The following is a 24,539-nucleotide window of genomic DNA, read 5'->3' as shown; positions in this document are numbered from 1 at the left end:
GTACCGATGATGGCAAAACATCAGAGGAATATAAGGATTTTGCATAAGAATCCTCACTGCCTTGAGTATTCATGGACCACTTGCTCTAGTTCCCAAATGTTCACATCCTGTAAGTGTGCCAACACTGTTTTAACCCTCAAGTACATAGCAACATAAAACACCTCCAAATTACTCCTCTCTGTAACAGATATTCTAGTGGGAGACAGAGGTGAGGGAGGAAGAAATAAACAAAAAAATGTAAATATGAGGTGCCCATTGCCGCTGGAAAAAGTAACGCGGATCAGAAATAAAGGGACAGCCCAGTGTGCCTGGTGGGACCTTGTGACTGTAAGATGGGCGACCTCCACACTAAGACCATACCACAGCAGCAGTGAAACCAGCGAGGAACGGACCTCACTGTGCCCTGGTTGGCAGGCCCAGGAAGTGCAAAGGCCCTGAGCTCAGTGCGTTTGTTCTGATCAAAGAACACAGCCTGCATGGCTGACGCGGCATGCATGGGGCATGAAGAGCAGGTGGGATGCCCAGGCAAGAACACAGCAAGACCCGCATGAAACCAGGCTCCGCAGCATACAGCTGTCCGAGAAATATTGATAACAACAATCCACGGACCACATTTCACACACCTGCGATTCAAAAACAAAACAAAACAAAACAAAAAACCTGCTACAGTACGATTAATACCAGACAGACAAGGAATCCCACAGCACACAGAGACAGCAGCTGCATTAGGGTGCCCAGAAACTGGGTAACAAGGAGAGGGCAATGCCAACGCAGAGAGGGAGGGTACCGGGTCACCTTGAGCAGCAGTGCTAGGAGCCAGGACCACTTGGTGGAGGAGGGCTGGGGTTGCTGGGTCAGGGGGTGAGCCGATGGAGAGCAGAAAGCAGTTGGCCATGCCTTCTCTCCAAGATTTATTTCCCATCTTCTACGAGATTCCAATCCTTCCTGCATCCTGCTCTCAATGCCAGGCCTGGGACTCTGGGAGACAGGAGCCGGTGTAGTCAACGATTCCTCAGCTTCTCACACCCCCCACACTGGCAGAACTTCCTGTGTTCAGTAGGCTCTTGCCACCATTACCCTAGGGCTTACAGACAATGGAGGATCGGTCCTGCTCTTAGCCTCCGTTTCACAGGGAGGGGCTTCAGCTCAGAGAGGGTAAGGGCTTTTGCCAAGGTCACACAGACAGTAGGTGACTAGGTGACTAAGTTGAGACTTGAGATTGTGAATCTCACCAGGGGCATTGGGGAAACTGAAAAAAAAAAAGGAATTGGTGTTGATTGAGCCCAAAAGACAAATCTGAAGAAGGAGGTGAGTGGATGGGCTCTGGATCCGGGAGAGGGCGGAATCGGAGGGATGGAGGCTGAGAGAAGGCATGGACAGAGTAGAACAGAAAGAGGCTTTGATATAGAACTAAGTCTCCAGAAATACCTGTCTCAAGGATGGAAGAGACAAAACTGCATCCCCGACAGGCCTGTTATACAAGGGATGGGGGCGCTATTGCTTCCATTTTACAGAGGGGAAAATCAGATCAAGGGGAGCTGGCAGGGGGCTGGCAAAGGCCAGGGTCCCTGGTAGGAAGCAGAGTAGACCAGTCACGTAAACTTTCTCTCTCTCTGGGCAACGATGAAATAGAAGATGTGCTGGAGCCGGGGACAAATCCAGGCCATCCAGACAGGGAGGGGGAGCAAGGCTGAGGCTGGTGACTGTTTGTTCAGAGAGAGGCACTTTGCTAGCTCTGTGTATTGGTAGACAGCATCAGCTGGTCGGGTGTCAGGAGTCCTGGTGCCTCTTCCCACCCCCGCGGGCCCATCCATCCACCTGCTGCTCCACACTGCAATGATCCCCGGTCCCCTGGGTGGCTGAAGCATGTGGGAGGAAGCAGAGGAGGTAAAAACCGCATGTCTCGCCTGGGATCTCAAGTCTGCAGTCTCCTGCGTCCATAAGCAGCATCCTCCCAGGCCCTCCCCCTCCCCCTGTGTGCGGATGGTACGCTCCGGTAAGCCTGGCCGGGCTGCAGTGGATGTTGCTAGAATCCACGCGGAGGAAGGAAGAGACGCAAGCAGGCTGCGGTGACCCAAGCGACCACCCCTACTTCAAGGACCCCTTCCTTGAGAGACGACATCATGACCCAGGGAAAGGTAGGGGCATGTCCCTGCCGCCTGCACCATCCTCTGCTCTCTGGACCCCTGCCTCCCTGCCCTTCTGAGAAAGCTTTCTGGACCACTTTAAGCATCCTCTGCGGGCTCCAGTGCAAAGGTCCTTGCGGTCTTTGCTGATGCCAGAGGACCAAACAGCCCATTTCAAAGAATGGGCCTAGGACTTTTCCCAATGCCCAGGTTCTCCTCACTGTCTCCCACCCCTTGCTGGGGCATCACAACCGTTCACAGGTGCCCTAGGCCCTGTTAGGAGTCAGAGTGGGGGGAGGGAGGGAAGGAAGAAGGGAAAGGAGAGAGAGAGAGAGAGAGAGAGAGAGAGAGAGAGAGAGAGAGAGAGAGAGAGAGAGAGAGAATCAGTTCTGCTTGGCGGCCAGGGTGAGTCTTGAGGGGCAATGCCTATGTGTTTACCTTCAGTGCTTTAGGGTCATCTTTCACCCACCCCCCCCAACACCACCTCTCAGCTCCCTTGATTATTCCACTCTGGATATCAGTATACATCCCCTTTGGTTGGGCGTTACTATGGCAACCCTACAGCAGGATGCTCTGATTTTTGTTTTTGTTTTGGCCAGACATGGGGACTAGATAGAATAAAAATGTATCCTTCCCTGCCCACCCACATTCACACACATGCATACACATGCACACACACACAGAATGCACAATACACACACATATACACCAAATTTAGGACTGAATTACATGGGAAGGACTGGGCAGAGCCTTGAGTAGTGCAGGAGGCTTATGTAACATCAACAGCCTGTGGAATTACACAACCACCAGTGCCAAGGGTGAAGGGGGAGATCCCTCTAGCCCTCTGTTCAGAGGTGCTAAGGATTGGTCAGGGAAAACAGGAGGAGGCCCTTTCTACACCCCACTTTTTTCCTCTGGTACCAGCCTCAGAACTAATGGCATATCTCCCCGGACCCACAGACCCTCCTGTGTTCAAGCTTCTCAAAGGCCTCAAAATGATGTCATTGAGTGATACCACTTCCTGCCATTGGCCAGATGTCACTTGGGAATGCCTTATTTGAGAGTTGGTGGGGTCCCAGAGGTTCTGGGGTCTGAGTGGAAGGGTAGCGGCTAAGGCAGCTTCATTAGATGTGGCCCCTTCAGTCTTTGTACTGAAGGGGGTAGCGAGCCTGGGCTCCAGGTTCCATTTCCTGAGGCAGGAGACCCTGATCTGAGCACGGGGAAGTGGAGCCTCTTCCACCACACCCCACGGCTACGCTTTCTCTTCTGGTGGCACAGGTGCCTCCGTTCCTCAGCCCCTTGCTCCTAGCACCACCACAGGATATTTTAGGAGTTGGGGTGAAGCCCAGTGGGCTGTAGAGGGACTGAAGTCAGGGGCCTCCTCGGTTGTCTCCCTGCAAGGGCCACCCGTCTACCTCAGCAATCCATAAGCAGGGGCCTCTGCAGCCAGACAGACTGGTGCCTCCTGAGGCCAAGCCTTTCGTTGGTTTCTGTCTTCACCCCCCGTCCCAGTGTGAGAAACACCCTCACAGCTGCCATTGCCACGCCAATCTATCATGTCCACTGTGGGCAGGGAGCAAGCCTGGAGTTCCTGATCGCCCTGAGCTTGTCTCGTAGGAAGGAAGCGTCTAAAGCAGATGTCTTCTTCAGCCCTCCAGCGAGGATGACACTGCTCTTCTGTTCTGGCTGGGGACGGCTGTTTCTGTGGGGCCTGCTCTCCCTCTTCCCCCAGGCTCCCCCCACCCCGCCCTCCAGTATTTCTAGCCCACTAGGAAGCACCTGTGCCCTGGGATGGAGCCTGAGCCCCGCAGCCCTGGTGCCACTCTGACACCTGGGACTTTGCATGTCTCTCTTTCTGCGTCTGGGTTTCCTTATTCTGAAATTGGCCAAAGAGCTGGGCATGATGGCATCCAGCTTTAATCCCAGAACTTGGGAGGTGGAAGCGGGTGGATCTCTGTTCACAGAGTGAGTTCTAGGACAGCCAGGGCTACATAGGGAGACCCTGTCTCAAAAACAAGCAAACAACATCAAAACAATGATGCTGTAAAATAAAACTGGTTGAACAGAGTGAGCAAATTAGGAAGACAATAAAATGGGAGAACCCTTTGTTCAGTAGTAGGTCTCCTGTGTGGGTCAGGACGTCCAGGAGCACAAGGCAACTGTAGGACATAGAGGCCAGTGCTTTCCCCAGGTGGCCCTGTGACCGCCATGACACTCTCGTGAATTTTCTGTTTCCTGTCTTATCTTTCCCCACACCTCCTGAGCTCAGTTCTGTGGCTCTGAACTCGAGGGTGGGTCTCGTCTGTTCCACTCCTTAGCACAGTTTGGAAGAACACCAAGGCAGATTCCAGGAATCCAGGGACTGTCCCTAGGGACCGTACCACCTGTATGATCTCTCTCCGTGTCTACTCTACAGCTCTCTGTGGCTAACAAGGCCCCCGGGACTGAGGGGCAGCAGAAGACAAATGGCGAGAAGAAGGAGGTTCCAGCAGTGCCCTCGGCGCCGCCCTCCTATGAGGAGGCCACCTCTGGAGATGGGCTGAAGTCAGGGACCTTCCCCCAAGCCCCCACGGCTGTGCCCCTCCATCCAAGCTGGGCCTATGTGGACCCCAGTAAGTCTCTCAGCCACCAGAGGCTGGAGGGGTGGACGGAGTGCTGGGTGCTGGGTAGGAGGAAGTCGCCCAGACCCCACTTTTATGGTGTGGTTGTGCAGCACACTGTTGTAGGAGGCTTTGGAGCGTTCTCCTGAGGGTTGGTCAAAGAGAACGCTAAGAGAGAAGAGAAGGAGTGTCCAGGCGGGGCGCTCTCAGCTCCACAAACCACTGAGCTAAGTCAATTGGAGTAGATGGATAAGGGGCAAAAGCCAAGTTCCTGTCTAAATAGACCCTCGTAAAGGAAGGGACACGGTCCCGGGATTGGGAGAGAGGAGAGGGCAGAAAGGTAGTGTAAGGCCATGCCGCGGCCATGACCTTGGCGGTGCCAGTGCCCCAGTGGGGTACAGTGTTCATATTGTGTCTGGCCTGAAAACTCAGCGGGGCCAAGCCTCTATAAGGCCTAGGGTTCTCAGAGGTTAGGGGGTGGGGACTCCCCTCCCAACCAATGTTATTATCTTCCCGTCCTTTCTCCAGGTTTTCTAGGGGGCAGGCACAGTAAAGGGTAGGTGTGTGGGAGTTAGCCCACATGGCTGGCCAGACCTAAGTCACCAACATCTTCGCCAATAAGTTCTGGGATCCCAGCAGTAGCGTCTTGGCTGTCTGGCTGAGCAGTTTGCAAGGGCTTTGCCATGGGCTATGAGGAGGGATCCCTAAGTCCTCAGCCCCATGCTAGTGAGATGGCTCGCCAGGTAAATGTACCATGCCACCAAAAAACTCACGACCTAAGTGCCATCCCAGGATTCCAGGGGAGATGGTGGAAGGAGAGAACTAATGCCTGGAAGTTGACCTCTGACCTCCACATATGCTTCATAGCATTGTACACCCAAATTATAAACGCATGCACACATGTATGCATACAGTCACACATGCACTTGCGTGTAATAATAAATAACATTTTTTTTTTTTTTTTGGTTTTTCGAGACAGGGTTTCTCTGTGGTTTTGGAGCCTGTCCTGAAACTAGCTCTTGTAGACCAGGCTGGTCTCGAACTCACAGAGATCCGCCTGCCTCTGCCTCCCAAGTGCTGGGATTAAAGGCGTGCGCCACCACTGCCCATAAATAACATTTTTTTTTAATTTACTTTTTCAGACCTTTCAGGGTTTGTGGCAGCTCCCCTGCTGCCCCTCCCCCACTGCTTGCAAAGTTCTAGAAGGTCTCTGAGAACAATGCCCTGGCACAGCCTCTGCCCACAGAGCCCCTGCTCGTAAGGAGCAAGTGGCCACCATGGTCCATGCCTCTTCCAAGAATACCCCTTGGTCCAGAGCCCAGCCGCCCCACTCCAACGTGACCTACTGGAAGGTCAATGAAGGTGTGGCGGGGATTCCCTACTCTCATTTCCCCTGCCCTGGTTGCTGGGGTGGACACTTTACTAAGGAAAATCCTCTAAGAAGCTATGGTGGAAGGGAGGCCCATGCTTGCAGTCAGAAGGTGACAAACATCTCCTAGTGTATCCTGGGAAATGTCAGGTGGGCGCTCCTTCCAGAGGAAGCAGTCTGTCCATGACTCCACCTCCCCGCGGTGACCCTCATTTCATGCCTGCCTCAAGAGAGTTGGGTAGCCCCCTACCCTACCTATTTTGGGCTCTCAAGGCTTCTGAAGTCTTTCTCTCCAGGCCCACTGTCAAACACTGCCTTTGGCCCACCCCTGCCCATGCTTGCCAACCCCTGCCCACCACTCATCTGACTCCCTGGTCGCTTCTTGCTCTCTCTGCTCTGATCTCAGGAATAATCTATCTCCCATCCTCTCCCTCCACAATGATTGGGGCTCTGGGGAACCAAGCTCCACCCTACAAATCCCCCTTCCTTCTTGTGTCCCTATTCCCCTCCCTGGACACTTCAGCTCCCATGACTAAGGAGGGGCAGTCAGTCGTCACTAGCGTGGGGCTGAGGACGTAGGGGTCCCTCCTCACAGCCCCTGACAATGTCCTTGCAGTCTGCTCAGCCAGACACCCAAGGCACTTCTGCTGGGATCCCAGAACTGTCACTGTCGGTGAAGATGTTGGTGACTTATGTCTGGCCTGCCAGCCAGGGAAGAGAGGGTCCTGAGTTAGCACGTGAGGAGACAGAACAATGAATGGCACTCAGAAAGCTCCGAGTGGGCAGGGTCCAGGGCACGAAGGCAGGTAACTGAACAGATTCATCTGAGAGAGAGGAAGGGAGAACTGTCGTGGCCGGCGAGGCATGGCTGGCGGACTCCACTCACCCCGGCATTGTTAAAGGAACTTAAGCTTGCCTGACATGGTGGTGTATGTACCTGGCGCTCAGGAGATGGGAATGGGAGAATTAGAAGTTCAAGGTCGCCCTCGGCCACGTCTTGAGTTCAAGACCAGCCTGGTCTGCTTCAGACCACTTCTCAAAACAAAAAAACAAAACAAAAAAAGGCCTCGAACCTGAGCAAGGTGCGGAAGAGGAGCCATTGAAGAGCTCCAACAGAGCAGCGGTGTGGCCATCTTTGAGAGACCAAGGCAGAAGCTGTTGCTGGGGAAAGGGAAAGATAGCCAGACCTGATGGGGACAGCAGACAAGGTGAAGGCAGTGTGGTCCCCATCAGGCACAGAACACACAGCTTTCCATTTTATTTAATTTGGTCCCTGTGAAGTGGGCCTGTTGCCCACACCAGGAGACTCAGAGCAAGCTGATGATGGCTTGGGTGATGCAGATTGTCCCATGGATTGGCAGACCCGCCTGTGGCTCTGATTGGCTGTCGGATCTTTATTCCTGCAAAAGCCAGAGTTTTGGGTCTAGGCCTGCACCCCTGCCCATTTCCTTTGCCTCTTTCCCCACAAGTCAGCCCCCATTGACTCTGGTGTGCAATTGAGCGCCAGCAAGCCTAGCTCCTCCACCAGGCCTTTGATCCCAGCCTGTGGGTCCTAGAACAGCCAGAGTCGGGATCGTCAGACACTGGCCAGGAGGACTGGGTGTCCCCTTTTGATGCACAGGAGCTGAAGTGTCCAGGAAGGGGAACAGAGACATTAGAGGGAAAGGGACGTGCATACGGCTGATCTTAGCTCCCTAGAGCCCCAACCACGGTGAGGGAGAGGACAGGCGATAGCTCATTCCTGGGGTCACAGCAGGGAGAGCAAGAAGTGATCAGGAAGACAGCTGTGGGGTGGGCAGGGTGGGGGCCAGTGGAGCTGGAGAGAAAGGCATCAGAAGCCTGAGCTGGGCGGGCTGGGAACTCACACCCTCCACCCCGCTACCCAGGCAGCAGCTCCAGCTACGAAGCTTTCCCCACAGGAAACCATGAGCTCTTCACCACCTTCAGCTGGGATGACCAGAAAGTTCGCCGGCTCTTCATCAGAAAGGTAACCACCTCTCCCGTGCTCTGGGGTGGGGGTGGGGTGGGGTGAAGGGTTTGGCACCCTGTACTGGACCCCTGGAAGGCTCTTGGCCCAGCCTCTGTCTGTAGGGTGACCTTTCCCTCTCTCATGCCACTCAAGCCCGTGGCTCCTCCTGGCATGCTCTTCCGAGGTTTCACCCAGAGCCCTTGCTCCATGTCCCCTGGGCTCCTTGATCAGCTGCACCTGAGGATCTGGTGCCTTTATTGTCCCCCAGTTGCCTCAATCTGCCCAGTGACCCCTATGAAGGAGGGTGAAAGTGTCTGATAGGTAGGTCTAGACTCAAATGAGTCCCTGGGAACTGGGGTCTCTCGGGATCCCCCCACATGATCATCCCCTCCCCCAGGTCTATACCATCCTGTTGGTCCAGCTGCTGGTGACCTTGGCTGTTGTGGCTCTCTTTACCTTCTGGTGAGTTGGCGCTGTGGGCTGACACCTTCCAGGAGGACCATGGGCAGACTCAGGGCAGGGGGACCCCATGTAGCCTCTCTTGGGATGTCCACCCGGATAGATGAGGGCCGGTGGACACCCTCACACTGGGGAGGAATGTTGGGCGTACACCATGCGAGAAGTCCCCCAGTGCCGGGTGGGCCCTGTGAGGTGTCACTTGGTTGCATTCCACAGTCACCCAGCCAGTCCTCCTTCCTCTCTCTGAGTCCATGTGGGGCAGATACAGACACTGAACACAAACAGACCTGGGCCAGTCTCTGACTCCGCTCGCCTTTCTCTACAGTGACGTCGTGAAGGACTATGTCCAGGCCAACCCAGGCTGGTACTGGGCATCCTAGTGAGTATGCCCCCAGACATCTTCCTAGGCATGCTGTGCTCCATTGATGGATCCATACCCCAGGGGGAGGCCTTCAAAGACCCCCAGCCCCTCAGGGGCCACCTTCGAGGTGTTCAAATCTGACAGGACATAGGTTGTCTAGGGTGGGACTAGGACCTGGATGGAGAGCTTCAATAACTTGACCCTATGAGGGAAGGGACCGGAACACCTTGACCTTCTCTAATGACAATGTTGGTACTCTTAGTAACATTGTTATTAATGCTTATGAAATTATTAATCATAAGAGCCACCACTTAAAGAATACCTAATTAAGGGCTGGGCATTGTTTCGTGTGCTTGATGTACAGTATTGCATTTGATTCTCAAATCTACTGGGTATGATTACCTCAGAAAACCTTAAGGCTCAGAGAGGTTGGGTAATTTGCCCAAGGTCACACAGCTAGTCAGCGATGGAGCTGGGTTCAAGTTAAGGCTTGCGTTCTTAATCCCTCTGCTCGGCAGTCTCTCTTCTGCCCTCCAGCTACTTGGCTTCTGCTGGTCCTATACCGTGTTCCTTAAGGAGGAGGCTGGGGATTTAGGTGGTTTGGACCCTCCTTTCTGATATCTAAGGAATAATTTTGGATACTACCGAACCAGAACCACCGTAGACTCAGAGAATTGCTCTCTCCATGGTCCCTGTTGGCCTTCGGTGTGAGCCAGCCCTGCACGGGGACGCGTGGGCAGGAGGCCTCTGCCTGTGGGGGAAGGTAGTAAGCCATGCCAAGGAGCTCGCAGAGGCGCTGTCAGAGGCGGTGGGGGCAGACCACCGTGCACCACGGCTGCAAGTGAGGAGAGGCTGGAGCAGAAAACACGACGGCGACAGCACTGGAGTGTGTCCGCACATTAGGGGCTGGACTGGCAGACAGAGGAAGGCCGTCTCAGAGCAGTGTGGCCCTTGTGGGCTAAGCGTCGAGAGAGAGCATGGCAGAGGAGTTGCACACTGACCGGCCCAGCCTGTTCTTCCATAGGGACCAAGTGCAGAGCTGAGCTCAGCAAAGCCCTAGGAACCACCAGAGCCTAGAGTGGTCTTAAAGTCGGGCTTAGAGTTGGCACAGCGGGCAGTGGACTCTCAGTGAGGAAACTTCTCAGGATTCTGGAGGTTAAGACATTTATACACGGAGCCTTTCCTCAGGCACAGGACAGAGGGGCAGTCGGTGTCCCAGGAGGGAGTGCTGAGTCTGAGGCGTTGGGAGGCACTGTGCGCACAGCTAATGAGGCCCCAGGGCCTGCCACCTTGGCCAGCCCACACAGCAGGTTGGCATGGCTCCCAGCACGTCAGCATTGTCTGGAAGGCTTGGGGACCCCGAGACCTTGGGAGTTGTGTGCTGGACCCCTCTTCTATGAGTCTTTGGGACTCTGTGTGTAGTGGCGGGAACAGCTTGGAGTACATGGCACCACACTGAGGAGGAAGTGGGGAGGGAGGGTGAGTGTCTGGTCTTGAAATGGTGTCCCAAGTGGAGAGTAGTGATACCCTGAGGTGGGAGCAGGGGAGAGGAGGGAAGGGCATGGACTGTGCTCTCTTGTGATACCTTGAGGTGGGAGCAGGGGAGAGGAGGGAAGGGCATGGATTGTGCTCTCCTGTGATACCCTGAGGTGGGAGCAGGGGAGAGGTGGGAAGGGGCGTGGACTGCGCTCTCCTGTGATACCCTGAGGTGGGAGCAGGGGAGAGGAAGGAAGGGCATGGACTGTGTTCTCCTGTGATACCCTGAGATGGGAGCAGGGGAGAGGAGGGAAGGGCATGGATTGTGCTCTCCTGTGATACCCTGAGGTGGGAGCAGGGGAGAGGTGGGAAGGGGCATGGACTGGGCTCTCCTGGGAAGCAGCAAAGCCCTGATGCTGCTGCCCCCCCCCACCAGTATGTCTCTTCTTCCTGCATACGCCTCCCTGAGGATCTGGCCTGCCCTCCACACCCTCCACTCTCCTGCATCCTATTGGTTCTCACACCAGCCCAGCGTATCAAATGCTCCCTGAGGGCTCTCTTGTTTATCTCTTCCTGCTAGAACAACCTGCATAACAGTGAGAATAAAACAGCTCTTTTCTATGCACGAGGCACCATGCCAAGCGTTTGGCATATAGTTTTCAACCCTCCTTTTAATAACCCTGCCAAGCAGGTGCTGTTACAATCTCCATTTCACAGATGAGGAAATTGAGGCAGAGAGGAGCTGCTTCTTGGGCATCAGAGCCAGGTAGAAAGTGAGAACTGCTTAGCGGCCACATGGCTTGCCCACTGCAGTCCGCTGACCCTAGCCCCGGGGGCGAGCGAGGGCAAGTCAGCTGGGATGGCCAATCCTGACACTAAACCAGTGTTCTCGCTCACACAACCCCGCCCTCTCCTGCCCCAGTCGCATTGGCTTTCTCAAGGTCCCTATCCTCTCTTCACTGGGTTCTTGCCTTATTGTCTGATTGCTCCCATGAGCATGGTGTCTGTGGCAGAGCAGATGGTGAGAGAAGAGCGGGCAGAGGAGGAGAAGTGTAAGGCTAGGCCTGAGGAGGGGGTGGCTCGAGGAAGCTGTCAGTCAAACTGTCAGTCAGCCAGCTTCTAATGACAGTAAGCAGCTCCCATCCACGAGTCCAGCCCGGTGCCAAGCCCGCACTAAGTGCGTCATCTGCACCCTCCCACCAGGTCTCCCAGAGCTGGGGAGTAGTCTTCCTATTCTGCACGGCCGGGGATTGGGACTGGCTATTAAACCCTTCTCCGTGGCCACAGACTCGTAGCAGGGACAGGACAGGACTTCCAGTACCAGACCAGACTCCAGCTCCAAAGCTGCACCATGGTTGGAATCCTGAGTCTCTCCGTCCTTCCCTCTCATGCCCATCTTCAGGGCTGAGGATCTAGGTTGCACTGCGAAAAGGACATGTGCCTCTTGCCCTCGGGAAGCTTCCAGTCTGGCCAGAGTGACAGGAGACACACAGTCAAATGTTCTGTTTTTGTCATCGTTGTTGAAGTGACTGAGCAGTGACTCAGTGGGACCATAAAGAGCAGGGCACTTTTCACCAGGGATAGGAGGCTTCTCCTGTCCCATGTGTACGGGGTGGGCCCAGCTGTGGCACCTGGCATCCAGTTGCAGAGGAATCTGCAGGTCGTAGGCTTTCATTCCTGCACTGCCTGTTTTGGTTATTGCTTCCATTTGGCTTTTCCATGGCACCCAGAAATATTTTAAGAGTGTCTACTGGGTGTCAGGCTCCAGGTTAAATGGCAGGAAAAAGAAGTAAATTGCAAGCTGGCCTGCAGGTGCTACAGGGGAATAGGGGCCTTGTGAGCTGAGCTAGCTGAGGCAGGGGTGCAGGGGAGCAGGGGTGCAGGGGTGCAAGCAGGGGTGCAGGCAGGGGTGCAGGCAGGGGTGCAGGCAGGGATGCAGGGGTGCAGGCAGGGATGCAGGGGTGCAGGGTTGCAGGCAGGGATGCAGGGGTGCAGGGGAGAAGGGGTGCAGGGGAGCGGGGGTGCAGGGATGCAGGGGTGCGGGGGATGCAGGGGTGCAGGGATGCGGGGGTGCGGGGGAGGGTGCAGGGGAACAGGCACAGTCAGCTGTGTCTATGCTACAGAAGAAGCCAGGCGGAAGAGGGAGTCTCCATCCTGCCAGCGGAGAGTGGGCATGTTTTGAGGGTGCAGAACAGGCTGTGATGAGAAGGGCAGTGTGGTGACAGCAGAGGAGTGGAGCCAGCGGTGGGCAGACTGTGCTGCGGCCAAGTCTCCCGGGGAAAACGTGTGACCGGATCAGCCTGTAGTGTCCTGGTAGAAGGCTGGGCTGAAGGCAGGAAGGCACAGTCCCAGCCAGGGAGAGAAGAGAAAGAGGTGACCCAACTTCAAAGGGAGGCGGGAGAGATGGAGCGAAGAGTGAGGTCTGAGTGGGAGGCTACGCAGATCCAGGTAATTAATTGGGTGTGGCAGGGTGAGCGCCAACAATGATGCCGAAGCCTCTGACTGGGCGGCTTGCCGGTTGCATGATGTCCTGTGCAGGGGGCGTTCAGGGGCAGAGAGAATGCAGAGCTCAGCCCTAGGCCATTGAACTTGATGCGTTTCTGAAGAGCCACTGCGACTGGAACATCTACTTGGCTGCCCAGTCTAGTGCTGAGAAGGGGCAGTGAGAACCCATCCTAAGGTATGGGCTCATCCTTGGGGTGAGCGCGCCTACCTGGGGAGAGCAGGACAGGAGAGGAGTCTGCCTTGAAGAAACCAGTTCCTTTACAGGCTCCGTAATGAGGAGGAGTGGCCAGGAAGGAAGGAGGGAACCCAGAAGGGTGTCACTGTGGAAGCAGGGAAGCAATAGGAGTGACCAGACCTTGAGAAGTCAGGTAATGTAAGGACCAGCGAGTGACAACTGAACTCAACAAGGTCACCCTGATGTGATCAAGCCAGCTCCCATTATGTGGGGCCGAGGCCAGGTGGTTGGGCAAGCTGAGGAGATGGAGAAGAGACGCTGAGAGGAGGACACAGAGGGTGCAGAGTAGCTGGAGCTAGAAACAGGGGAGATGCTGAGGAAGGCAACAGAGTCCGAGGAGGTTGATGTGGGAGAAGAGGTGACCCTCCAGGAGTGTTAAAGTAAGCCGTCACTGGGCTTTTCAGGGCCCGGGACCCAAAACCCAGGTCGTGGGGATGAAGGACAGGAAGTCTGGTAGCGCCACGTGAGGTTTTCAGGTGATGGGCCAGAAGCCACAGGAGCCGCACCTCATTATCTCAGATCTTTCTGGAACATAGCAGAGAGCGAGGCAGCCTGGGAGGTCTGAGGAAGGAGGAGGCTGTTTGGAATTGCTGTTATGGAGGGCGGGTGAGATGCTCAGGGATGGGGAAAGAAAGGGCTGCAGGGCCACACTGAAGGCCTGCTGAGGGTGGAGGCCATGCACTGATGGGCAAACTGTCTTCAGAACTTAGTCTCTATCTTCCATGTCTGGTCTTTGCCCCTTGCTTTCCAGAAAACTCTGAGCAGCCAATCCCCTCTAGCCACTTCCCACTTCCCACTCTGCCAGGTGCTGGCAGGCCAAGCCATGCTGAGGCCACCGCCCGGTAGGGTAGAGCAATAAGAAGCAGCTACCAGGATGGCTGCAGGTGGCAGGCGATGAGAGAGGCAGTGTGTGGCTGCGGTTGGAAGGTCGCTACCTGCGACTGGAGTACCGAGGTCTCAGTCCTGCAGCAACAGGACAGCTTCGTGACCTTGGACAAGTCGCCGGCCTCCTCTGTAAAGGAGAACGGGGTTCATAAAGAAGGAAGGATCATGTCAATAATTACTAAACACTGTCAAGACAAACAAACATCAAACCCTGTTCCCCTGGCCTACGTGTAGGTTCCAGGCTCCAGAGGGACACAGTGAGATCTTGTCTCAGAAACTATAAACAAATAACAAATAAAAATCTGCCCAGCACACAAAATATATTCTATGGTAGAATTTAGTTTGGTTTATATTTGCCTACTATTTTGGAAGCAGGACCTCACATGGAGTGGGATGGCCTCAGACTCCATAATTAGATCAGGATGACACTGAGTCCCTGATCCTCTTGCCCGCCCGTACCTCCTGAGAGCTGGGATTGCGTCACCACACAACGATGCCTGGCATGAACTTTTTTTTTTGTAATGCGTATGGGTGCGCACATGTGTGTCCATGGATTGGTATGGTGTGCATGTGTCCATGTGCCTATGAAGGCTGGAAGCCAATTTTGGGTGTCGTCCTCAGGAAAGCCATCCAACTCCTTTGAAACAGAGTGTCTCATTGGCCTGGAGCTTCCCAGTGAGGCTAGACTGGCTGGCTATGAAGCTGTGCCCCAAAAAGCCTCCTCTCTTTGCCTCTCCAAGCGCTGGGATTCCAAGAGCATGCCACCATGCCCAGCATTTTCTCCTGGGTTCTAGGGACTCAAGACAGGTTCTCATGCTTTTAAGACATGGCCACTCCCTTTTCCCACTGAGTTACCCCCACCCCCCAGTCCCTGTGTGTGACTGAGAGATCTATTCAGGCCCTGGAGAATGAACTTTCTTTTTTGTTGTTTGTTTTGTTTTTCAAGACAAAACAGAGAGTTTCTCTGTAGCTTTGGAGCCTGTCCTGGAACTAGCTCTTATAGATCAGGCTGGCCATGAACTCACAGAGATCCGCCTGCCTCTGCCTCCCGAGTGCTGGGATTAAAGGTGTGAGCCACCACTGCCTGACTGGGGATGAACTTTCTAAGGTTTCTTAGCCAGGTGGGGCGATGCAAGTCTGCAGTGTCAGAACACTAAAGGCTAAAGTAGGAGGATCGCTGAGAGTTCAAGGCTAGCCTGGACTACATAGTGAGACTCTGCCTCAGAAAACACACAAACAGCAGCAAAGGTCTCTGAGGCCACTTGGGTTGAGCAGTGAGAAACAGCAGGCTGTGGCTCCCAAGTTTAAATGTGCTGGAAGTGGACTGCTTGTCCCACCAGCTACCATGTCTCCTTTGGGAAGTGGGCTACAGTCCTGCCCATTGCACAGTCCGAGAAGTCCATGCCCTCCCCTCTGCTCTTGCCCTCCTGCCTGGTGCAGTTTGGGGAGGGAGGGTCGAGTAGGATCATCTGGGACTAGGCAGAGGCCCCAGGAGAGACCTGAGAGATTTGTTCACCTCTCTCTCTCTCTCTCTCTCTCTCTCTCTCTCTCTCTCTCTCTCTCTCTCTCTCTCATAGTGCCGTGTTCTTTGCAACCTACCTTACTCTGGCTTGCTGCTCTGGACCCAGGTATGATTATAACTGAGGGACTGTTATTTAGGGCCTTAAAAATCTGCTCTGAGCCCTGCCTTCCACCAGGGGGCTGTGCGGTCCCCGAGAGGGCCTCATTCCTCTCTGAACTGCAGTCATATAGGCCCTCTGCCCTTGACTTCATGTCTCTGAGGTAGATGGGATAATGGGGGCCTACGAGGGTTTGAATGAAGGGAGAGGTTCCACTGTGTGCCCAGGGCCCCGCAGGCTGGAATGTCCTCTGAGGCCCATGGTTTGCCTTGCAGGAGACATTTCCCTTGGAACCTGATTCTGCTGGCCATCTTTGTAAGTGACTGGGGTGAGCTGGGGACAGATGCTGAGTGGGGACAGAGGAAGGACAAGGGCAGCATGGGGGGCGAAGGCCAGAGAGTCTTGATTGGGGATATCAATATGAGGTTCTTGGTGGAACAGAGGTGTCAAACCCCTATCCTACCAGAACACTCCACCCTTCCTTTCCGAATGGAATGAAGCCCTCCCTCTTATGTGCCCAGACTCTTGTCCTGGGAAGATTGGGTGGGACTTCCAACCAGAATTAGGATAATGAAGAGTTGGGATTCTCATGGGGAGAACAAGGCTGCCTAAGAGATAAAGGGACAGCTGGCTGGAGTGCCTGCGAGCTGGCTAGGAGCCTGAGAGTGCCCAGACCCCATGTCCACATGCAGGAGCACTCCTTCACCCTGTAGGAGCACTTCACCCTGCAGGAGCTCTCCTTCACCCTGTAGGAGCACTCCTTCACCCTGCAGGAGCTCTCCTTCACCCTGCAGGAGCACTCCTTCACCACGCAGGAGCACTCCTTCACCCTGCAGGAGCTCTCCTTCACGCTGCAGGAGCACTCCTTCACCCTGCAGGAGCACTCCTTCACCCTGCAGGAGCTCTCCTTCACCATGTAGGAGCACTCCTTCACCCTGCAGGAGCACTCCTTCACCCTGCAGGAGCACTCCTTCACCACGCAGGAGCACTCCTTCACCCTGCAGGAGCTCTCCTTCACGCTGCAGGAGCACTCCTTCACCCTGTAGGAGCACTCCTTCACCCTGCAGGAGCTCTCCTTCACCCTGTAGGAGCACTCCTTCACCCTGTAGGAGCTCTCCTTCACCCTGTAGGAGCACTCCTTCACCCTGCAGGAGCACTCCTTCACCCTGCAGGAGCACTCCTTCACCCTGCAGGAGCACTCCTTCACCCTGCAGGAGCTCTCCTTCACCCTGCAGGAGCACTCCTTCACCATGTAGGAGCACTCCTTCACCCTGCAGGAGCACTCCTTCACCCTGCAGGAGCACTCCTTCACCCTGCAGGAGCACTCCTTCACCACGCAGGAGCACTCCTTCACCCTGCAGGAGCTCTCCTTAATGCTGCAGGAGCACGCCTTCACCACGCAGGAGCACTCCTTCACCCTGTAGGAGCACTCCTTCACCCTGCAGGAGCACTCCTTCACCCTGCTCTCTTTCAGACCCTGTCCATGGCCTATCTCACTGGGATGTTATCCAGGTAAAAGGGGCAAGGGCGTCCTAGGCAGGCATGCAGCCAGAGTCCAGCCATACCTGAAGGGAACACCCCCAATAACATCTTTCTGGGGAACCATTGGATGGGGGAGGAACTCGAGCAGACAGGCCACTTTGGCCAAGAGTGCCTTAGGCACTACACGGCCAGTGACTCTAAGACCCTAGCAAGTGGGTAGAGTTGGGGTGAGGGATGGTGGAGGGTAAGATGGTGATACCCACACTGTGACTTTAAAACCCCAGGGTCCTGGTACTGTCATTACCTGTAAACTGCCCTCAGACACCGACCCTCAGTCCACTGATGGGTGCCCATGAACAGAGAAGCCTGGGAAAGTTGAGAGTGGGAGGTCCTGATGAGGGGTAGGGAGTCGGGAATCCCACTGACCCGGTGCCTGTCCTCAGTTACTACAACACTACTTCTGTGCTGCTGTGTCTGGGAATCACGGCCCTAGTCTGCCTCTCGGTCACCATCTTCAGCTTCCAGACCAAGGTCAGCCCTGGGGCGCGTGGGCAGGGGAGGGCGCGTGGGTCAGGGATCCACGTGGGGCTGAGGAGAAGCAGAGGGTTGAACCGGGTCTGGGGATGCCTCCTGGAAGAGGGATGTACTGGGTTGTGGGGGAGTGCAGAATTGGCGGGTCAGTGCTGACGCCCCCCTGTGTCCTGCAGTTTGACTTCACCTCCTGCCAGGGTGTGCTGTTTGTGCTGCTCATGACCCTTTTCTTCAGTGGACTCCTCCTGGCCATCCTCCTGCCCTTCCAATACGTGAGTCTCCCACCTACGGGCCCAAGGAGAGGGTGGGGATGGCCCGATGCCCAGGGTGCCATGCTCTTCTAGCCCTTCAGGGAAGACCCAGGGCCAAAGCCCCACAGCCTGCCACCCTGCCCAGCCCTCCTGGCACCTGCCCTAGGTGTGTTGGCAGCATACGCAAGCAAACAAGGAGGCTTTTCTTGGCAGACCTGGGCACCTGCCCAGCTCCACGGGCTGCATCCGGCTTCACTTTCCCTATCCTCCCCTGCAGGTAGAGGGGAGGAGGAGAGGGACCATAGCTGAGAAAGATACATTGGGGCTCCAGAGGTCACCAGGCTCAGGGGACCTCCTGGGGAACCAGCAAGCCCAAAGAGGCAGAATCTGACTGACCAGGTGGAGGGGAGTGAGGCAGGGACAGACTTTCCACCCCCAGCTCGCAGACCACCCCCTTTCGCTGGCATCTGGCCTGTGTGTGCTGTGCAGGAGCTGAAGCCATCGATGTTAGGGGACAGACTGGGGACAAGGCAGGTGGTTTGAGTCCTGAGAACACAGGAAAGAAAGCATTGGGTCTATTGGGGTCTCAGTGGCAGTTTCTCCAGCCACATTTGGTACCCGACCTCCCATCACCTCTTGTGTGCTAAGCTGAGATGGCTTTCCTCACCCAGCCCTAGCCTCCGGGTGGTTGGCACCCAGTCTAGGATGTTAAGATTGATTTTGGCATTTCTTTGGCTCTTCTCAGGATCCTGTTGACGAAGGGAGGGGACCGGAGCTGGCCTGGAGGCCTCTATGTATCTAAGATGGGGATGGGGCTACAGGAAGGGGCCCAGAACTTCAAAGAACCTTTATTGACCCACACCGAGCTGATGGGAGGCCTTTGTTTTCAGGGATCTTCCGGAAAGTTTTCTGGATGAGCTCCACAGAGGGCAGGGCTAACACGGCACCTTATAGATGTGGAGTTGGCCTGCACAGTCAAGGGGAGCACAAGCTTGGGAGGGTATTATTCCAGCCGCCAGGCCCTTCATGCCCATCTGGCAGAGACTCCAGGTGCCTCCACACCTGTCCCTGCCCCCGCCGAGTTCAGCTGACTTTCCACCTGAGCCCTTGCTCCCAGGGCAGGGACAGAGAACTCTGCATGAGAGGAACAGGCAGACCCCAGATAGAGCAAGGATGGATGGGGACAGTAGGGGAAGCCTAGAGCCAGACCCAGGCTGAGAGGACCACAGTCAGATAGGATGAGTCACTTTTGGCCAGCCTGAGCCTGGAGCATTGTTGCGAAGGAAAAAATGTCAGGTCTGTGGGGACTCCCTGCAGGTCTCCCCATGATTACTCAGGGGTTTCTCTGTTTTACACTGTGAATACCCAGAGAATCACAAGCCCCTCTGGATCCTGGAGGAAGTTACCCCATTGTCCCATCCTCAGGACTGAGCCTTCCCCCCAACCTCTGGCCCTTCTGCCAGTTGCCCTTTCCACACGCTAAACCCGTCCTTCCTGTGCCTACAGGTCCCCTGGCTCCACGCCGTCTATGCCGTGCTAGGAGCAGGCGTGTTTACATTGGTGAGTTTGGCCCAGCTTCTGGGGCACCTTCTCAGATCTATGAATCTTTCACTCCATGTTTTCCTCACAGTCTGTCTTGGAACCTTTCTGCAGAATCTGAGGGTGGGTTTGGTGTCCAAGACCTGCTTTCTGAGTAGAATGAGAGCAGCAGGGTCAAAGCTGCTGACCAGAGCAGGACTGAGAGGAGGGGCAGAGCTTGGGGATAGCCTACTGTGTGTCGGGGGACATCCTACTGTGTGTCAGGGATAGCCTACTGTGTGTCGGGGATAGCCTACTGTATGTCGGGGGTAGTCTACTGTGTGTCGGGGATAGCCTACTGTGTGTCGGGGATAGCCTACTGTGTGTCGGGGGACATCCTACTGTGTGTCGGGGATAGCCTACTGTGTGTCGGGGATAGTCTACTGTGTGTCGGGGATAGCCTACTGTGTGTCGGGGATAGCCTACTGTATGTCGGGGATAGTCTACTGTGTGTCGGGGATAGCCTACTGTGTGTTGGGGATAGCCTACTGTGTGTTGGGGATAGCCTACTGTGTGTCGGGGATAGCCTACTGTGTGTTGGGGATAGCCTACTGTGTGTCGGGGATAGCCTACTGTGTGTCAGGGGACATCCTACTGTGTGTTGGGGATAGCCTACTGTGTGTCGGGGATAGCCTACTGTATGTCAGGAATAGCCTACTGTGTGTTGGGGATAGCCTACTGTATGTCAGGGATAGCCTACTGTGTGTCGGGGATAGCCTATTATATGTCGGGGATATCCTACTGTGTGTTGGGGATAGCCTACTGTGTGTCGGGGATAGCCTACTGTGTGTCAGGGATAGCCTACTGTATGTGGGGGATAGCCTACTGTTTGTCGGGGATATCCTACTATATAGACTAAGTTAGTACGGTCCTAGGGCAGTCTGGGAAGATTCACATACCTGGTGAAAGGCTTCATTAGAGGGAACTTGTTCTTTGCTGGTCTCACCAAAGTCACTTCACAGTAATAGCTAATTTATTTATTGGTGCATTTATATACCTACTTGCCTTTTTTTTTTTTTTTTTTTTTGGTTTTTCGAGACAGGGTTTCTCTGTGGTTTTGGAGCCTGTCCTGGAACTAGCTCTTGTAGACCAGGCTGGTCTCGAAATCACAGAGATCCACCTGCCTCTGCCTCCCAAGTGCTGGGATTAAAGGCATGCGACACCACCACCCGGCACCTATTTGCCTTTTTAAAACAAATTGATCTCACTAAGTGGTAGTGATGCATGCCTTTAATCCCAGCACTGGGGAGACAGAGGTAGGGAGATCTCTGTGAGTTTTAGGCTAGCCTGGTCTACAAAATGAGTTCCAAGACAGATCAAAGCCATTACACACAGAAATCCTGTGTTGAAAAACCAAAAAACATACAGACAAAATAAATTGGCCTTGAACTTGCGGTCTTCCTGTCTCTCAGCCCGCTGAGCACTGGTATTATGGGCGTGCACGCCCAGGGCTCAGCTAAGAGGGGAGCCCTCACTTTCAGCCGGCCGCCCCTCTTTCGTTCTTGATTCTCACGCCGCACCTAGCAGATAGGTTTCACCCCTCTGCAATCACAACAGAGAGGAAGTTCAGTGGTGTCAGGTAACGTCCCAAGGCCATCCCGGCATCCTAGAAAGTGGTAGGACAAGGCTGAGAACTCGGACATCTGGCTCGAGAGGCCCATGAAAGGCAGCGGCCAGGTGGGACGCGCCTAGAAGCAGGTGCCCAGATAACATGACCAAAACCTATCCGCTCAAGACAACCCAACATACCCTTTGGTCAGGTAGGCCCTGAGCACCTGAGCATGTGCCCCAGGATCACCCAAGAGACAAGCTGGTGTCCATAACATCTTCATGGGAAGCCATCTGAAGAGACATGGGTTGCCAGTGCCACGGCAGTCAGACTTCCTCCCTCTCTGCTCTGCTAAATGGCCAGAGTTCCCAGTTTAGTCACCAATTCAAGACTCAAGAATTCCAATACATCCCAGGGAGATAGACAACCTTGAATTGCTTCTTCTGCCAGGGGGTGTTGGTGCTCACTTTTAATCCCAGAGGCAGAGGCAGGTGGATCTCTGTGAGTTCGAAGCCAACCTGGTCTACAGAGCGAGTTCTAGAACAGCGAGGGCTGTTACATAGAGAATCCCTGTCTCAAAAAAAAAAAAAAATTCCTCTTCCATCCACCCATCATGGTGGCACACACCTGTAATCCTAGCATTTGGGAAGCCGAGGCAGGAGGATCAGAACTTTAAAGTCATCCTTGGTTCTTTAGAGAGAGTTTGAGGTTGAAAGCACTGCAAAGTGAAGTCAAGTAACTTCCACATCAGACGTTCTGGGTTAACCTCTACAGTAAAGACCAGCTCTGAGATCAAGACTCAGGGGTGCTGTGCCTAGTTAGTGCCATTCCCAGTGCCTCCACTGGAAATCCTACTTCTTGGAAACCCTAACTCCTAAATAAAGTGGGATGTCTGGTTACCCTGGGTAACCAGCTAATGGTTACCCAGGGTAACCAGTGATGCCCACTCCAGCACCTGGAGGAGCATTCCTCCTTCCAGGTCAGTTCTGGAAAAGGAAATGGGAGGACGGCAAGAAGGCAAAATCGGGGCCACAAACCCAGGCAGTAGCATCAGGAGGCCTCGGAGAGCGGCCATGGCTAGGGACAGGCGAGGAATCAAACCAGGGCAAGGAAGCTGACGCAGCTGGAGAATAGTGGGCATCTGTGGAAGGCCAGGGCATGCACGTTGCTTCCTGAGGATCAGGTGGCAGCAAGCGTGGAAGCTGTATGAGGAGGCTATGCATACAGATAGGGCTGGGTGGAAGGTACTAAGCCTTTAATCTGTTTAATAATCTCTTGTGTTGTTAGAATGATAAAAATAATCCCAGCACCTGTCCCACCCATGGTGCCCTGTAGAACACTTTCACACCTATTGCCTCATTGTGTCTGTACCACAATCCAGGGGAGGAAACAAGGCTGGTCTTCTAAGAGCTGCCTTGCTCATTGGAGGCCCTGAGGGTTAAGTTGTGGGACTGGCAGAATCTCATGGCCAGGAAAAGACAGGTCCAGGCCCAGGGCTGAGGTATCCTGAAACTGGTGTCCCTTGCCTCTGTGGTCACCTGGGGAGAGGTGTCCTTTTCCCTCCCCTCATTATCATCTTCATCTTCATGAGTATCATTCATGTGCTGATTTCTCTACTAGACTGTTGTGTCAGCATGGAAACACGCTGTAATTTCTCTTATCTAAAGAAAAATAAAAACCCCAGAATACTCTTGACCCCCATCACCATAAAGCCCTTGATCATTCTCTGTTCCTCACATGTAGCAAAAGCTCTTTAAGAATCTAAGCTCCTCTCCTACAACATGCCTCCTGGCTGCCCGTCACACTCCCCACCCCGCTCCCTCCCTTCCTCTATCTGTCTGCTCCCGCTCTCTCTTGGACTGAAGCCAGGGCTTTGTACATGCTAAGTGTGAGGTCTACCACCGAGCTCATCCCTAGCCCACTGAGCACTCTGGAGAACTCTGCCATCCAGTTCATCAGCAAACTCCATGGGGCCAAAGCCAGCAGCAGCAGCCTCAGCCCTCGGGGCCCAGCTCAGCAGAATCTGACTCATTGTTCAGTCCCCCAGAAGCATCCTCCACGCCTCCTGCTTCCGGTTTTTGTTTAGCAGGCCCCACCACGTCCTGTGCTGGGTCTCTGAGTCTTCTCTTTCTGCCTCCTTCCCTCAGGAGCCCAGTCAACCTCCGTGCTTTGAATATTGTGCTTTATGCTGACGACTGTAAATTTGCACCTGTCAGCCCTAGTGTCTGAGTTCCGGACTGGAATGTTCAGTTGCCGCCACAGCATGCCCTTCGCAATCTAACAGACCCTTCATCCTATAACATGTGCAAGCGGCTTCTTTTTCCTGGGTGCCCCTGCCTCTAGGTTCTTCCCGCATCCTCTCTCATTGTCTCACTCAGGACAAACTCCTTGACAACTCTACTCCTTTCCCTTACACATCAGACTCAGCTCCAGGTCTCATGGCTGAATCCCTTATCTAGAGCTCAAGTCCTCTGCCAAGCCCCAGTGCCCTTTTTTCCCAGCAGAGACACAATTGCTTCCCACCAGGCTCAATGCAATGCCCCTGCAGCATCCCCGCCTGTGCCCACATCGGTGGTCCAGCTAGCAGGCAGGGTGGGAACCTCCACACACACCCCACCCTTGGCATCCAGCAGCCAGATGCTTCCCACAGGTCCCCCCCCACCTTGGACCTCCTCCTCCCCCACTTTGCTGCATCCATTGGGTCCCTTGCTGCCTAGGCACAGCAGGCTCCTTCCACACCCGGGGCTCCACACCTGACCTGCTCCTCTGTCCCCTGAGACTCCCAGTTTCCACTCCTCCCATATTTTGTCCCCTTCACAGCACAGTGCACCCCCATACTCACGCTCTGCTCCCTCCCCCTGGATGCCTAACCCTCGCTAGCCCGTCCATGTCTTCCTCGGACACATTCTGGATTTTTCTGATTTGTTTTTCTAATTTTATAGTTTTCTGACTCAAGGGAAATTTAAACTCCTTGAGAGTGGGGTTCACCCACCACTCTGGTTTGTTCATTGATGTAGCCCTGGTACCTGGGGTGGTATAATATACAGCAGACACCCACAGATGTTTGTGGGGCGAATGGGTGCCTGGGGACCGAGGTGGGGGCGGGGCACGTCTGAGGTGCTGGGGTGGCCCAGTTGCATAGCTGGCCTGGGTGTCTCCCTGAGTCACAGAGAGGAGGAGGAACTTTGGTGCCCAGTGACCCCCACAATGTCTCATTCAATCAACTCATCCAAAGCCTCGGCTGTGATCATCTTGAAGGTTACATAAAGAGTAGTTGAGAGAGGATGTGGGTCGGCCCTTCTGCTTAGGGAAGGGAAGGGAAGACAGGCCTTTGGATGCCACGATGCATTCCAAAATCAGCAGCTGCCCCTGAAGGAGATCTTGTGCCTTCTCATTAAGCCCCTGCCTAGCGTCCAGGGCTGGACCCTGCCTAGTGTCCAGTGCTGGCCCCTGCCTGGCGTCCAGGACTGACCCTGCCTGGCATCCAGTGCTGGCACCTGCCGACTTCTTCCAGAATCACCTGTTGTGGGATCTGTGCCCCTCT

General features: G+C 54.7%; 1 protein-coding gene across 2 annotated transcripts in view; it reads left to right on the top strand.

Moving 5' to 3' along the window:
* Window positions 1-1,742: 1,742 nt before the first annotated feature.
* Window positions 1,743-24,539, top strand: part of Faim2 (Fas apoptotic inhibitory molecule 2) — a 35,158-nt gene continuing 12,361 nt past the window's right edge. The window contains exons 1-11 of one of the 2 annotated variants that reach the window (XM_057791601.1): window positions 1,743-2,138; window positions 4,543-4,738; window positions 8,015-8,082; window positions 8,462-8,526; window positions 8,849-8,902; window positions 15,563-15,613; window positions 15,880-15,919; window positions 17,079-17,116; window positions 17,530-17,617; window positions 17,794-17,889; window positions 19,375-19,428. In XM_057791601.1, coding sequence (XP_057647584.1) covers window positions 2,124-2,138; window positions 4,543-4,738; window positions 8,015-8,082; window positions 8,462-8,526; window positions 8,849-8,902; window positions 15,563-15,613; window positions 15,880-15,919; window positions 17,079-17,116; window positions 17,530-17,617; window positions 17,794-17,889; window positions 19,375-19,428 — 765 coding nt within the window. In that variant the 5' untranslated portion in view covers window positions 1,743-2,123. Of the gene's footprint in view, window positions 2,139-4,542; window positions 4,739-7,981; window positions 8,083-8,461; window positions 8,527-8,848; window positions 8,903-15,562; window positions 15,614-15,879; window positions 15,920-17,078; window positions 17,117-17,529; window positions 17,618-17,793; window positions 17,890-19,374; window positions 19,429-24,539 lie in introns of both variants that reach the window. The other variant, XM_057791600.1, reaches the window with a different exon arrangement.

This window comes from Chionomys nivalis, chromosome 17, assembly GCF_950005125.1.
Source record: "Chionomys nivalis chromosome 17, mChiNiv1.1, whole genome shotgun sequence".
NCBI lineage: Eukaryota > Metazoa > Chordata > Mammalia > Rodentia > Cricetidae > Chionomys > Chionomys nivalis.
The sequence above is the reverse complement of the archived record's forward strand: the minus strand, read 5'-3'. Positions and strand labels throughout refer to the sequence as shown.